This window comes from Thalassophryne amazonica, chromosome 20 (assembly GCF_902500255.1).
Source record: "Thalassophryne amazonica chromosome 20, fThaAma1.1, whole genome shotgun sequence".
Taxonomy (NCBI): domain Eukaryota; kingdom Metazoa; phylum Chordata; class Actinopteri; order Batrachoidiformes; family Batrachoididae; genus Thalassophryne; species Thalassophryne amazonica.
This window is the reverse complement of record NC_047122.1, coordinates 27,845,352-27,859,235: the sequence shown is the minus strand read 5'-3', so window position 1 is coordinate 27,859,235 and position 13,884 is coordinate 27,845,352. Positions and strand designations below refer to the sequence as shown.

The window sequence follows — 13,884 nt, the reverse complement described above, 5'->3', positions numbered from 1 at the left end:
TCATCTAAATTAATTCCAAAATTTACCTGTAATAAAATTATAAAGATAACTATAGTTTTAAGAGTTGCCGTAATAAATATTTAAGAAACTTAAAGTTGATGAGCAACTTTGCCTGTTATCGCTCAAGCACATTGTAAACACTGACACGATGGAGTTTGATGCGGAAGAGTTCAGAAAGATACAATTGGAATGGTTTGATTACCACTTACCGTTGGCGATGAAAGACTTGGGTGTTAACTTGTGTTAAATTCTGAACAAGAAGCTGCACTGAAGAGATCTATATGGCAAGAGACACATTCTGTGTGTTGTCGCTCCAACGAGAGCGGCACGCTGAGCAGGGTGGCGAAAGTAGTCCGACAAGCTCAATCTGTGGGCGCGAGCTATCCGACAATGCCAAAACAGCAGAGATGTCAGTCCACTGAGAGCGGCACTCTGAGCAGGGTGTCATCAACAGGTGTGTGGCTTAGGCACACCTGTGCAATAATCATGCTGTCTACATGCCACACCTGTTAGGTGGGATGGATTATCTCGGCAAAAGAGAAGTGCTCACTAACAGATTTAGACAGATTTGTGAAGAATATTTGAGAGAAATAGGTCTTGTGTGTACATAGACAATGTTTTAGCTCTTTGAGTTCAACTCATAAAAAAAAATGGGAGCAAAAACAAAAGCAGTGCGTTTCTATTTTTCTTCAGGGTAAATAAAAACAGTGCCATACAATTTTTGACACGAGTACGGATACATCTTCTACATTGTTATTTCAAATGTAAAGTTCATTTATTGTGCTCAGACATTTAAAGAGGTCAAGAGTGTACAAAACCTGAGCTACACTGTGTTAGCCAAGATCACTTTAACTCTGCATCATTTCTGAAAACATAAGGTTGCCATTTCAAACTGTAAAGAAATTTTAAGAATGTAAAATTTATTCCTCACCTAAAATCGCCCAGCTAGCTGATGTAAGCAAATAGTTTTGCCGTGGTGATTAGTAATGTTATCCTTGGAAGGCCGATATTAGCAATGAAGCATCATGGGATGGCTCCAATATCACACACATAACAGTCGCTTTGAAGCCAAATTTTAAAATCACAAATAAACATCATATGACATAAAGATATTTGATAAGAAGCTTTTGCTAGGAGTTTTTTAATTAGACAAATAAATCGTGGATCTGAGGATCTTTTGTGTCCTTTCCTTTCCAGATGACGATGACTCCAAAAGTCACGATAAGATTGAGGGTGAGAGGCTGTGAGCTTTGACCTTCCTGCATAAAACACTGCATAAACAGCGACGTGCTTTTAATCATTTTAAAATGAGCATTAAAACATTCAGATTGATCTAAGTAACACTATAAAACAGCTCACATATACAAACATGATTTTTGTGAATTAAACTGCTTTAAACTGAAAAAAACAACGCTTATTGTTTATGTGCTAATAAATTATTTTAAACTGTTTTTTAACAACCTGACTGATGAACTTTTTAACATTTGGCTTTTTGACTAATCAGTTAAAGTGGTTTTAACACTGATCCTGGATCAGCGTTGTTGTCTGGGCTCAGGTTGATTTCATGCTTCCGCTGACAGAAACAGACACTTTTCTTTCTGAAAATCACCTGATACTCTGCTCAACCTGTCCAGTAGGGGCACTTGGCGTCCACCAGGTGTCCACAGCGGCAACGGCGGCGGCGGCGGATGCAGCTAGAGGCTCGGGTAAGATGATGCTCTGCACAAAGATTTCCGCTGTTCACATCAGGTTTAATCCACATGAACCTACTCATGTTCAGATAAACCTGATCCACATACTGCACACATTCATCAGTACATGTGAGACATTTAAGATGACTTTACTCTGGAAAAAACAGGTGTTCTGTTGTCCATCAGTGTCCAGAACCACAGTGCCACCTGCTGGTGATGTGGCCCAGACAAGGTCAAGAGGGTGCAGGTTTCCTTTGCAACCTCAAACGAAGGAAAGGAAACCTGCCCCCTCTTGACCTTGTCTGGGCCACATCATCAGCAGCCTTTTCTGGAATGGCTTTAGAGCAGTGGTGTCCAAAGTATTCCAGAAAGGGCCAAGAGGGTGCAGGTTGGTTTTCTTTGGAACCACTGACTTCAGCAAGTGATTTCACTGATGAACTCATCCCACCTGCTCAAAGTGATGTTAATCAGTGAAATCACCTGCTGAAGTCAGTGGCTGCAAAGAAAACCTGCACCTTCTCGGCCCTTTCTGGAATACTTTGGACACCACTACTTTAGAGCATCTGTTGGACTCCAGTCAGCAACAAAATCCAGAGATAGAGTCCACTCCTCTTAATCCAGATCACTTCCCTGCAGGTATCAGTGCAGGACATGGTGTTTCTTCCCAGAACCAGGATACAAGTGGTAAGTTACATTTTTTTATTACTTGAAACAGAACAACATATGTTGTCAGAGGCAAACATGATTATTTCGTATACATGTTCTGTGCGCAGTTTCATGCATGTTCACGTCGAGCATCATGTTTGTGTTTGCAGGTTCGAGTGGCAGTTCATCAGCAGGAACAAACAGCGGAGCAGCTCTTGCTGCTGAAGGTCATTTCAGATTTTTTTTTTTTTTTTAACAAAATGTGCAGCAGTGGAGAGACACCTGCTGGTCAGAGCAACTCACAGCAGCAAATTTATTTCAAAGACTTCTGTTCCGAGTCAGTGTCCTGAGTTTGGAAGTCATCTTGGCCAAACTGATTCTGGATGGTTGATAACAGGTTTGCCACTCTGCATATGTTACTGTGACATTTGTTTGGAAGAACCAAAAGATTCAGAATAACACAAGAATGTCAACAACGTATTCCAGCAAACACTGTAATCCACGTAGACAGAGTTCAGGGTTACAAAGCCTAGATAGTGGATTAAGGCTGAATTTTCCACTTATCCCAAATGGATTTATTTGTGATTCAGTTTATGAAAACAGAGGCACATAAGTTGCCACAGAGACACATTCTGTGCAGCAAGCCTTAGTTAAGACAAGCTAAGAGCCAGGCTTAATTACATGATAATTACTCTAACTAAAATGTTGTCCTTAACTGATTAACTCGCACTAAAATAACCACAAGTGCTTATTATAACTCACTGGAATACATTACACACCCATGTTTCACCTGACCAAAGACATCCCACATTACATCTGACCAAGGACATCCTACGTTTCACCTGGCCAATGACAGGCCCACATTTCACGTGACCAAGGACATCCCACCTTTCACCTGACTAAGGACATCCCATGTTTCACCTGGCCAATGACATCTCACGTTTCAACTGACCAAGAACACCCCACGTTTCACCTGGCCAATGACAGGCCATGTTTCCCCTGACCAAGGACATCTACATTTCACTTGGCCAATAACATCCTATGTTTCACCTGGCCAATGACATTCCACGTTTCACCTGGCCAATGACAGGCCCATGTTTCACATGGCTAAAGACATCCTACGTTTCACCTGACCAAGGACATCCTATGTTTCACCTGGCTAATGACAGGCCCACGTTCACCTGGCCAATGACATCCCACGTTTCACCTAGGGACATCCCATGTTTCACCTGGCCAATGACATCTCATGTTTCACCTGACCAAGGATATCCTATGTGTCACCTGACCAATGACATCCCATGTTTCACCTGACCAAGGACACCCTACGTTTCTCCTGACAAAGGTCAGGCCATGTTTCCCCTGACCAAGGATATCCTACATTTCACTTGGCCAATAACACCTATGTTTCACCTGGTCAACGACATCCCAGGTTTCGCCTGGCCAATGACATCCCACGTTTCACCTGGCCAATGACATCCCACGTTTCACCTGGCCAATGACAGGCCCATGTTTCACCTGGCCAATGACATCCCACATTTCACCTGGCCAATGACATCCCACGTTTCACCTGACCAATGACATCCCATGTTTCACCTGGGCAATGACAGGCCCATGTTTCACCTGGCCAATGACATCCCACGTTTCACCTGACAAAGAACACCCCACGTTTCACCTGGCCAATGACAGGCCATGTTTCACCTGGCAAATGACATCCCACGTTTCACCTGACCAGTGACATCCTACATTTCACCTGGCAATGACAGGCCCACGTTTCACCTGGCCAATGACAGGCCCATGTTTCACCTGGCCAATGACAGGCCCACGTTTCACCTGGCCAATGACATCCCACGTTTCACCTGACCAGTGACATCCTACATTTCACCTGGCCAATGACATCCCACGTTTCACATGACCAAGGACATCCACATTTCACCTGACCAAGGACATCCTACGTTTCACCTGGCCAATGACAGGCCCACATTTCACCTGGGCAATGACATCCCACGTTTCACCTGACCAATGACATCCCATGTTTCACCTGACCAAGGACATCCCACGTTTCACCTGGCCAATCCCAAGTTTCACCTGACCAAGGACACAGCCGTGTTTCATGTGACCAAGGACACACCCATGTTTCACTTGACTGTGGCAGAGACATGACTACTATCAGCAAGTGGGGATGGTTGCCATCCATCATCCAAGTTGATGCTATGGTGGATGGGCATGTTCCCAACCTGACCGGTAACAGTGTTAGTGTGCTAATATTGTGACAGCCATTGTTAGCTGTTCAACCAATGAACTACTGCAGTCAAAATAATAAGACATTCATGGGAGGAGAATATTATTACAGGGAAATGTGTGTGTTTGTGAGACAGAATATTTATTCATTCATGAGGGGCTGGAGCCTACCCCAGCAGTCACAGGGTGAGAGGTGGGGTAAACCATGGATAGGACACCAGTCTTTTGCAGGGTCACATATAGACAGACAAACTTATTCACCCATCATCTACAGTCAATGTCAAAGTTTTCAGTTCACCTGCCTGCAAACTCCACACAGAAAGCAACAGGCGGGAAGTGATCTATGACCTTCTTGATGGGACGCAACACTGCTAACCACTAAGCCAACATACTGCCTGAGACTGAATATGTGTAGATTAAATGAATGATTATTCCTGTAATAGTTGTGACAATAACACACTGGCAGTACATAATAAGTATCAGCAATATTTCAGTGTGGGTTAACAATAATTAAGTACTTCACCTGCTTGGACTGACAGGTAATCAGGATGACTCAAGCCTGGTCTGAAGCACAGAATCTGTCTCCATGCAAACTTTGGATCCTGCACCTTCCTGAAACTGAGTCTCAGATCTTGGCTTAATCTACTGTCTAGCTCTTATGAAATAGAGTGCATCAGGAAAGTATTTCACAGCGTTTCACTTTTTCCATATTTTGTTATGTTGGCCTGATTCTAAAATGGGTGAAATTAATTTTTTTTTACTCAACATGCTACACACAATATACCACATAATGACAATGTGAAAAAGTTTAGATTTTTGTTGTTGTTGTTTTTGATTTTTGCAAATGTATTAAAAATTTTAAAAACTAAGAAGCCACGTACATAAGTATTCACAGCCTTTGCCATGAAGCTCAAAACTGAGCTCAGGTGAATCCTGTTTCCACGGATCATCCTTGAGATGTTTCTTCGGCTCAGTTGGAGTCCACCTGGGATAAATTCAGTTGATTGGACATGATTTGGAAAGACACACACCTGTCTACATATAAGGTCCCACAGTTGACATTGCATGAAAATTCAGTAAGGTATATCTTATATATTATATTCCAATTCTAAGGTGGAACTAGTATCTTTCCAATGTTTTTTACATATACCTTAGTATATCTAAATATCTAAAAAGGAAGAGTAAAATAGAAGAGTAGAAAAGAGTATAGTAAAGCCACTTAGGTGCCTGGTCTTGAGAACCAGGGATGGTTCAGGGCATGTCAGGGCACAAACCAAGCACGAAGTCAAAGGAATTGTCTGTAGACATCCGAGAGAGGATTGTCTCGAGGCACAACTCTGGGTACAGAAACATTTCTGCTGCTTTGAAGGTCTCAATGAGCGCAGTGGCCTCCATCATCCCTAAATGGAAGAAGATCGGATTCAGCGGGACTTTTCCTAGCGCAGGACACCCATCTAAACTGAGCAATCCGGGGAGAAGGGCCTTAGTCAGGGAGGTGACCAAGAACCAGATAGAACCTGATGGTCACTGTCAGAGCTCCAGCATTCTTCTGTGAAGAGAGGAGAACCTACCAGAAGGACAACCATCTCTGCAGCAATCTACCAATCAGGCCTGAATGGTAGAGTGGCCAGACGGAAGCCACTCCTTAGTAAAAGGCACCTGAAGGACTCTCAGACCATGAGAAACAAAACTCTCTTGTCTGACGAACAGGGGTGAAAGTAAGATTTGATTGTTGCAGGAACTGTGCCACTCCAAAAAAAATTTGCTCGTACGCTTTGCGCGCTCACAGCATGTTGAAGATATTAAAGATATTGTCGGCTGCTGTAGCCTACAACAAATAACGTTTGTCCAGTGCACTAAGATCTACTTCAACACGTCACTGCCGGCACTTTCTGTTGATTATTTTCATGTATTCATCAAATTTATATTTATTTTAGAGAAAATTTCTCCGAAATAAAGATAGGAAAATGCAGATTGGGATGCAGAGACCATCCAGTACAGTAGAGCCATATAAAGAAGAGTTTTGAGCTCTACACACGCTTGTGAAATCTTGTGAAAACATGCCTGAGATCCACCATGAAAATAAGAGATTTAAGCACAGCATTGAATCTTAACTCATTTGTTGATCAGTTTGCCAGAAATCACCAAAACTGCAGAATACAGCTGCTGTAACAGTCAAGCAGTGAATGTAATTATATAATTTTGGACTGAGAAACTGAACCAAGGCTGCACCTAACAGTTATTTTCATTGTTAATTCATCTGCTGATTATTTCTCAAGTCAGTGCAGTCTGTAAAATGTTTATATATATGATCGCTTCCCGCGTCTTTTATGATGAAATAATGCTGAATTTATGTGGAAATGATTGTTGGACAAAAGCTTCTGTCACTGAGATAGATGATGACTGGAGTGCAGTTTGAAGCAGAAACAAGGTGATAATCCGTGAACTGCGGCTGATGATGCATGCACAGTGAAGGCAGGGCGGACTGATTTTTAGGGGGGACACTGGCTTACTTTCACCCCTGCTGATAAGAAAAAAATTTGAACTTTATGGCGTGAATGTCAGGCATCATGTTTGGAGGAAACCAGGCACCATCCCTACAGTGAAGCATGGTGGTGGCAGCATCATGCTGTGGTGAAGTTTTTCAGCAGCAGGAACTGGGAGACTAGTCAGGATTGAGGGAAAGATAAATGCAGCAAAGTACAGAGACATCCTGGATGAAAACCTGCTCCAGAGTACTCTTGACCTCATACTGGGGCGACGGTTCATCTTTCAACAGGAAAATGACCCTAAACACACAGCCAAGATATCAAAGGAGTGGCTGAATGTCATTTAGTATTCATGTATTGAGCAAAGAGTGTGAATACTTATGTACAAGTGATTTCTTAGTTTTTTATTTGTAATAAATTTGCAAAAATTAAAAAAAAAAAACTTTTTTCATGTTGTCATTATGGGGTGTTGTTTGTGTGTGTGTGTTTGTGAATTTGTAAAAATTTCAAAACACCTTTATTCATGTTCTCATTATGGGGTGTTGTGAATAGAATGTTGAGGGAAAAAATGAATTTACTACATTTTGAAATAAAGCACTAACATAAAATGTGGAAAAAGTGAAGCGCTGTGAATACTTTCCAGATGCATGGTATATTCTGAACCCTTTGCCTCATCCATGGAAGGTGGCAGAAACCCATGTTCAGCTTGTTGTTGCTCATCTTTGCTTCTGTAGGTTCTTCAGGAGCAGAACTGTCTGGTTCTTCTGCTGGTCACACTTTGACTGCAGGTGACAAAAATCTCTTTTTATTTGAATAATTTTTCTCTGATATGATTAAAGATGTTCTAAAGTTGTTGTTTTTTCCAACCATCTAAAATTTAAATTGAAATGTTTTTCATTTTCCAGGTGAATCCGTGGCAGCTGATTGGTCAGTTCAGGCCGAAGCAACAGGTAAAGTTTCCCTGACTTATTACAGAGACATCAAATAGTCGAGCAGCGGCAGAAACGTCAGCCACAAACACAAATGTCAATCACCACATGAAACATTTAACCTTTGTGACATCATTAGACGGGTCAGAAAACTGCATGCGACTTAAAAAAAAAAATAAAAACGGAAGCACAGCCAAAAGAAATAAATATGAAAATGTGCTGGCACACATGGTCCTTCAGACCCCAAATCTCAGCCGTTGTCAGTGTAATAAGGAGAACCAGTGAGCAGTGCCAACATCACCAGATCCAAATTCCTGAGCTTTCTGCTCAACATTATTGCAGATGGAAGGTTTCTGGAACATTTTCCATCGGTTTCCTTGATGTGATGTTGATTTTGGATATGTTGGTTATTTAATGGACTTTTCCTTAAACCAAACCAAACCCTGTTCATCACATTTTGACTTACTCTTGGCGAACCTTTAAAACAACTTTCAGGCATAAATTATGTACTCATTTGATGACTTGAATAACTGTATAAATGAATGAATGAATATGTAACAAGTGGGTGGAGGAGTGACTGGATGAATATTCCATTTTTCTTCCTGCAGGTGCAGATGGGGCCGATGTTGAGGCTAACGGTAGCTATCGCTCACTGCTAACACACGCTAAACTATCACTTAAAGATCAGTAAACACGCTGTGTACTTCACATGTAAAAAGTGTGTACCTGTGTCAGGTAACGGACAAAAGCTGCTCAACAGTGGCATCAACAGCAGCCACACAGGTGAGCTGGAAGAGGCGGGGTTACACCTGGGTCTGACAGACAGCATCTGTTAATTTATTCATACCTGTCTGTCTGTTTCTCTCAGGTGTCCAGGATTTGTCTGTGGCTGGAGCTTCTCATCTAGATTTTACAGGTGAGTGTCTAGGTGAGGATGGGTCACATAAGAAGCTTTCATGATGTCATCAGCTGACAGGAACACGATTACCATCGGCCTCTCCTTTATTACATCACGGCATTCAGTGTCTGCAGTCATCATGCCCATCCAATATGACCTGAAGAAGAAGACATTCAAGAAGGCAAGAATTAACTAACAAACAACTGGGCCCGGTTTCATAAATAAGTCTAATCTTTTAGGCGATTAAACTTACTTAGTCAACTAAGGTTAGTTGCTCAACATTGACCGTCTAATCTCCATTTCACATCAACAGTTAAATTTGTAGATTAGCCAACTAACGTTAGTTTATGATTTTCCACGGGCATAAGCAGTCTCGCCAGTGCCGTTGCTTGAGAGATTTGTTTCTTCTGGTTGGTCGTCAGCTACAAACATGGCTGAGTCAAGCACTCCCGACTCGGCTTCTGTAAACATCTCCAATGGATTATTATGGTCCTGGAACACCCTTTCCCGACACAAGGCCCTCCTTCCTTCCTCCTCTGTCAATCTGTGGTACATGATAGCCAGCATTTTGAGGCAAGACTCTGAAGTTTTGTCAACTAAAATAAGATTTGCCTCCTCTGTACCAGGCTAAAAACTTTGTGCAACTTTGTACAAACTTTGTGCTTGTGAGCTTTGTGCAACGACTAACGTCAAAAGATTAGCAGACTAAGTGAGTTTAGTCAACTAAACAAGATTAGACAGATTTATGAAACAGGGTCCTGGTCAACAGCTCCCAGCTTCAAAGTTATTATAAACCAGTCATTTACTCTGGACAAACTTAAGCTTCTAGTCTTCCAGTTCCCTTAAACTTACTACTTCCTGAGTCCACTGATCGCAGCTTCATAAAGTGCAGCCATCTTACCACTCCCTTCATATAAATGGTGTTAAATCTTATGTCCACATTGGCAAAATATTTAATTTGCAACTCTGTTTGACCAACCAGCAGTTCTGCTCAATAAATATGAACTTTGTAAACTTTAGTCCACTGTACACAACATGCTAAAATAGTAAGAACATACACAGACCCATAAAATTTACATCTCACAATTCTGTTTCATCAGTGATTAGCAGGGCAAGCATAGGCAGTCACTTAGTCAGTAAGTCAGCAAATCACGGAGTCAGTCAGTGAGTCAAGGAGTAAGTCAGTCAGTGAGTCAGTCACTCAGTGAATCTGTCGTTCAGTGAGTCAGGCAGTGATTCAGTCAATGATCTCAGAGAGTCTGTCAGTGAGTCAGTAAGTCAATAAATTAGTGAGTCAGAGAATCGGTGAGAATTTTGTTTCTCATGGTCTGAGAGTCCATCAGGTGCCCTTTGGCAAACCCGAGATGGGCTGCCATGTGCCTTTTACTAAGGAGTGGCTTCCGTCTGGCCACTGATTTACAGGCCTGATTGGTGTATTGCTACAGAGATGGTTGTCCTTTTGGAAGGTTCTCCTCTCTCCACAGAGGAATGCTGGAGCTCTGGCAGAGTAACCATCAGGTTCTTGGTCACCTCAGTTTCAATGGGCAGCCAGCTCTAGGAAGAGTCCTGGTGGATCCGAACTTTTTCCATTTATGGATGATGGAGGCCACTGTGCTCATTGGGACCTTCAAAGCAGCAGAAATGTTTCTGCACTCTTCCCCAGATTTGTGCCTCAAGACAATCCTGTCTCAGAGGTCTCCAGACAATTCCTTTGACTTCATGCTTGGTTTGTGCTCTGACATGCACTGTCAACTGTGGGACCTTATATGTAGACAGGTGTGTGTCTTTCCAAATCATGTTCAATCAACTGAATTTACCCCAGGTGGACTCCATTTAAGCTGTAGAAACATCTCAAGGATGATCAGTGTAAACAGGATGCACTGAGCTTAATTTTGACCTTCATGACAAAGGCTGTGAATACCTATGTGATTTTTTTTTAAGGTTTTGTTGTTGTTGTTGTTTTAATAATTTTGCAAAAATCTAAAAAAAATTTCACATTGTCATTATGGGGTATTGTGTGTAGAAAAAAATGAATTTCATCCATTTTGGAATAAGGCTGTAACATAACAAAATGTGGAAAAAGTGAAGTGCTGTGAATACTTTATGGATGCACCGTAACGGCAGGTATTACAGCTGATTCAGAGGAAGTAATGACACTGGATGTATTCAGTAGACATTCATGTAATCATGGACAGCCTATAAGCTCTTGCCTCACTGCCAGGCTCCTTTAGGCATTGCTGTATTTTTCCTCTCATTCATTCATTTAATTGCATTCATTTACACTTTATGTGCAGCAGCACTTTCTGGTCTTTCTATCCACATGTCCTCAGTACTTCTGTCTTTTGCAGGAGTTGTTGATCAGTCCAGTCATGACTTCCTCTTTGGCCTGATGGGTAACTTTGTTTTGTTTAGTCTCTTCTGTTCTTGGATTCACGCTTTCACTCCCTGTTAGCTTGTAGAGATTCTGTTTAATGACTGTGATAAATTGTGTGACTGTAGCTTAATGAGTGTGTCACTGTAAGAAATACTGTTGGGTTTTATTCTTTCAGTTATTCTTTTTTGTGTGTGTTTCTGTCATTTTAAAAGTTCACTCTTTTGCCAATGAACTTAACAGTCCATTCAAGGCATTTAATTTATCAGTAGTGGATGAATGCACACACCAAAAATGTCTCATGCTTTAACCCCTTAACGCCTATTGTTGCATATATGCTACAATATGTGACTCAAATATGCAACATACCAAATTGACCAGTATGCCTGTTGTCGCAAATTTGCAACATACCATTATTATTATTCTAACATTATAACATAAATGATTACCAAAATACCAAAATTACTATTTATTTTTTGTGCAAAAGTGTAATTAATAATCTCAACATTATTTACCATCTACTTAAAGACAAGAACACACACAAAACTTTTTTTTATATACAGCTATATAAATTCAGGCATTAAGGGGTTAATGATTTTTATAATTATTTGTAACGTACCAGGTCTCTTTGGAGGATCCTTGGGTACCGCTGGAATGACTTGGTGCCAAATACGAGAAAGGTTATTTAGTGAGACTCAGATGAGGAGGATCACTGACATTGTGAGGGAACACCAGCTCTGATATTTTGTCCATGTAGTGTATTTCTCTGGTCATGATCCAGCACATAGGTGCCTCAGTCTTGAGGATCCCAGCAACTACAGAAGGTCAAGGACACACTAATGTTTCACCTAGTCAAAACCAAGGACATGCCCATTTTTTACCTGGTCAAGGACACGCCCACATTTAGTCATGGACATGGACACGCCCACATGTCACTTGGCTGCAGCAGGGTTACTTTGGAAAGGTGGGATATTACAGTTTGGTATTCACGGTAAGGTGATGTGTTACAGTTTGGTATTTAGAGTAAGTTGACATGTTAGAGTTTGGTATTCACCGTAAGGTGATGTGTTATAGTTTGGTATTTAGAGTAAGTTGACATGTTAGAGTTTGGTATTCACCGTAAGGTGATGTGTTACAGTTTGGTATTCACGGTAAGGTGATGTGTTATAGTTTGGTATTTATGGTAAGATAATGTGTTACAGTTTGGTATTCAGGGTAAGGTGACATGTTAAAGTTTGGTATTCATGGTAAGGTTATGTGTTATAGGGTAAGATAATGTGTTACAGTTTGGTATTCACGGTAAGGTGATGTGTTATAGGGTAAGATAATGTGTTACAGTTTGGTATTTAGAGTAAGTTGACATGTTAAAGTTTGGTATTCACGGTAAGGTGATGTGTTACAGTTTGGTATTTAGGGTAAGATAATGTGTTACAGTTTGGTATTCAGGGTAAGGTAACATGTTACACTTTGGTATTCATAATAAGGTAATAATGTGTTACAGTTTGGTATGGTGTGGCAAGGTGAGTTTGGTATTTACTGTTTTGTTTAATGTCTGTTATATTTGTTTGTGTGTTCAGATGGAGCTGGGCCATTTGGACCAGATCGAGCTGGGCCATTTGGACCAGGTGAAGCTGGATCATTTGGACCAGGTGGAGCTGGGACATTTGGGCCAGATGGAGTTGGGTCATTTGGACCAGATGGAGTTGGGTCATTTGGGCCAGATGGAGTTGGGTCATTTGGACCAGATGGAGTTGGGCCATTTGGACCAGGTGGAGCCGAGTCATTTGGACCAGATGGAGCTGGGCAATTTGGAGCAGATGTCCATGTTGATATTGCAGGTCTGTTTTTTCCAGGGGGGGGGGGGGGGTTGTTTTTTTTGTTTGTTTTTTTCACAAAATAGAACTTTGCATTTATTACTGTGGTCACAACCCCCCCACCCCCCACCCCCCCCACCCCCCACCCACCCCCCACCTGCCCCCTGGCATTCAGGATGTCTCAGTACCTTTGGTTTAATTTTAATTTGTGTTTGTGTGTCTTTTGTAGCTCACACAAATCCACCAACCCAGCTGGATTCTACAGGTTGCATTCAACACTTGATAGCCATTAATTTAATGTGACTGACTATGATCGATCAGTTTAATTGGTGCTTCTCTTTCTGCTTCCAGTGATGAGTTCAAGTGTGACAGCAGCTTTTGGTAACAATATAGACCAGCCACAAGGTACCACCCATCTACTTTAACCACTGCAGACTTCAACATTACGCACGTACACTCAACAAAAATATAAACGCAACACATTTGGTTTTGCTCCCATTTTGTATGAGATGAACTCAAAGATCTAAAACTTTTTCCACATACACAATATCACCATTTCCCTCAAATATTGTTCACAAACCAGTCTAAATCTGTGATAGTGAGCACTTCTCCTTTGCTGAGATAATCCATCCCACCTCACAGGTGTGCCATATCAAGATGCTGATTAGACACCATGATTAGTGCACAGGTGTGCCTTAGACTGCCGACAATAAAAGGCCACTCTGAAAGGTGCAGTTTTGTTTTATTGGGGGGGGGATACCAGTCAGTATCTGGTGTGACCACCATTTGCCTCATGCAGTGCAACACAT

The 13,884-nt window shown here is 41.6% G+C and overlaps 1 protein-coding gene across 1 annotated transcript; it reads left to right on the top strand.

Moving 5' to 3' along the window:
* Positions 1–8,606: 8,606 nt before the first annotated feature.
* On the top strand, positions 8,607–13,519 carry LOC117501479 (spidroin-2-like). The gene is made up of 7 exons (XM_034160376.1): positions 8,607–8,630; positions 8,676–8,775; positions 8,861–8,908; positions 11,239–11,283; positions 12,839–13,099; positions 13,305–13,340; positions 13,427–13,519. Exons 1-7 carry the CDS (start codon positions 8,607–8,609, stop codon positions 13,498–13,500), a joined length of 588 nt encoding a protein of 195 aa, XP_034016267.1. The 3' UTR covers positions 13,501–13,519.
* The last annotated feature ends 365 nt before the right edge of the window (positions 13,520–13,884 follow it).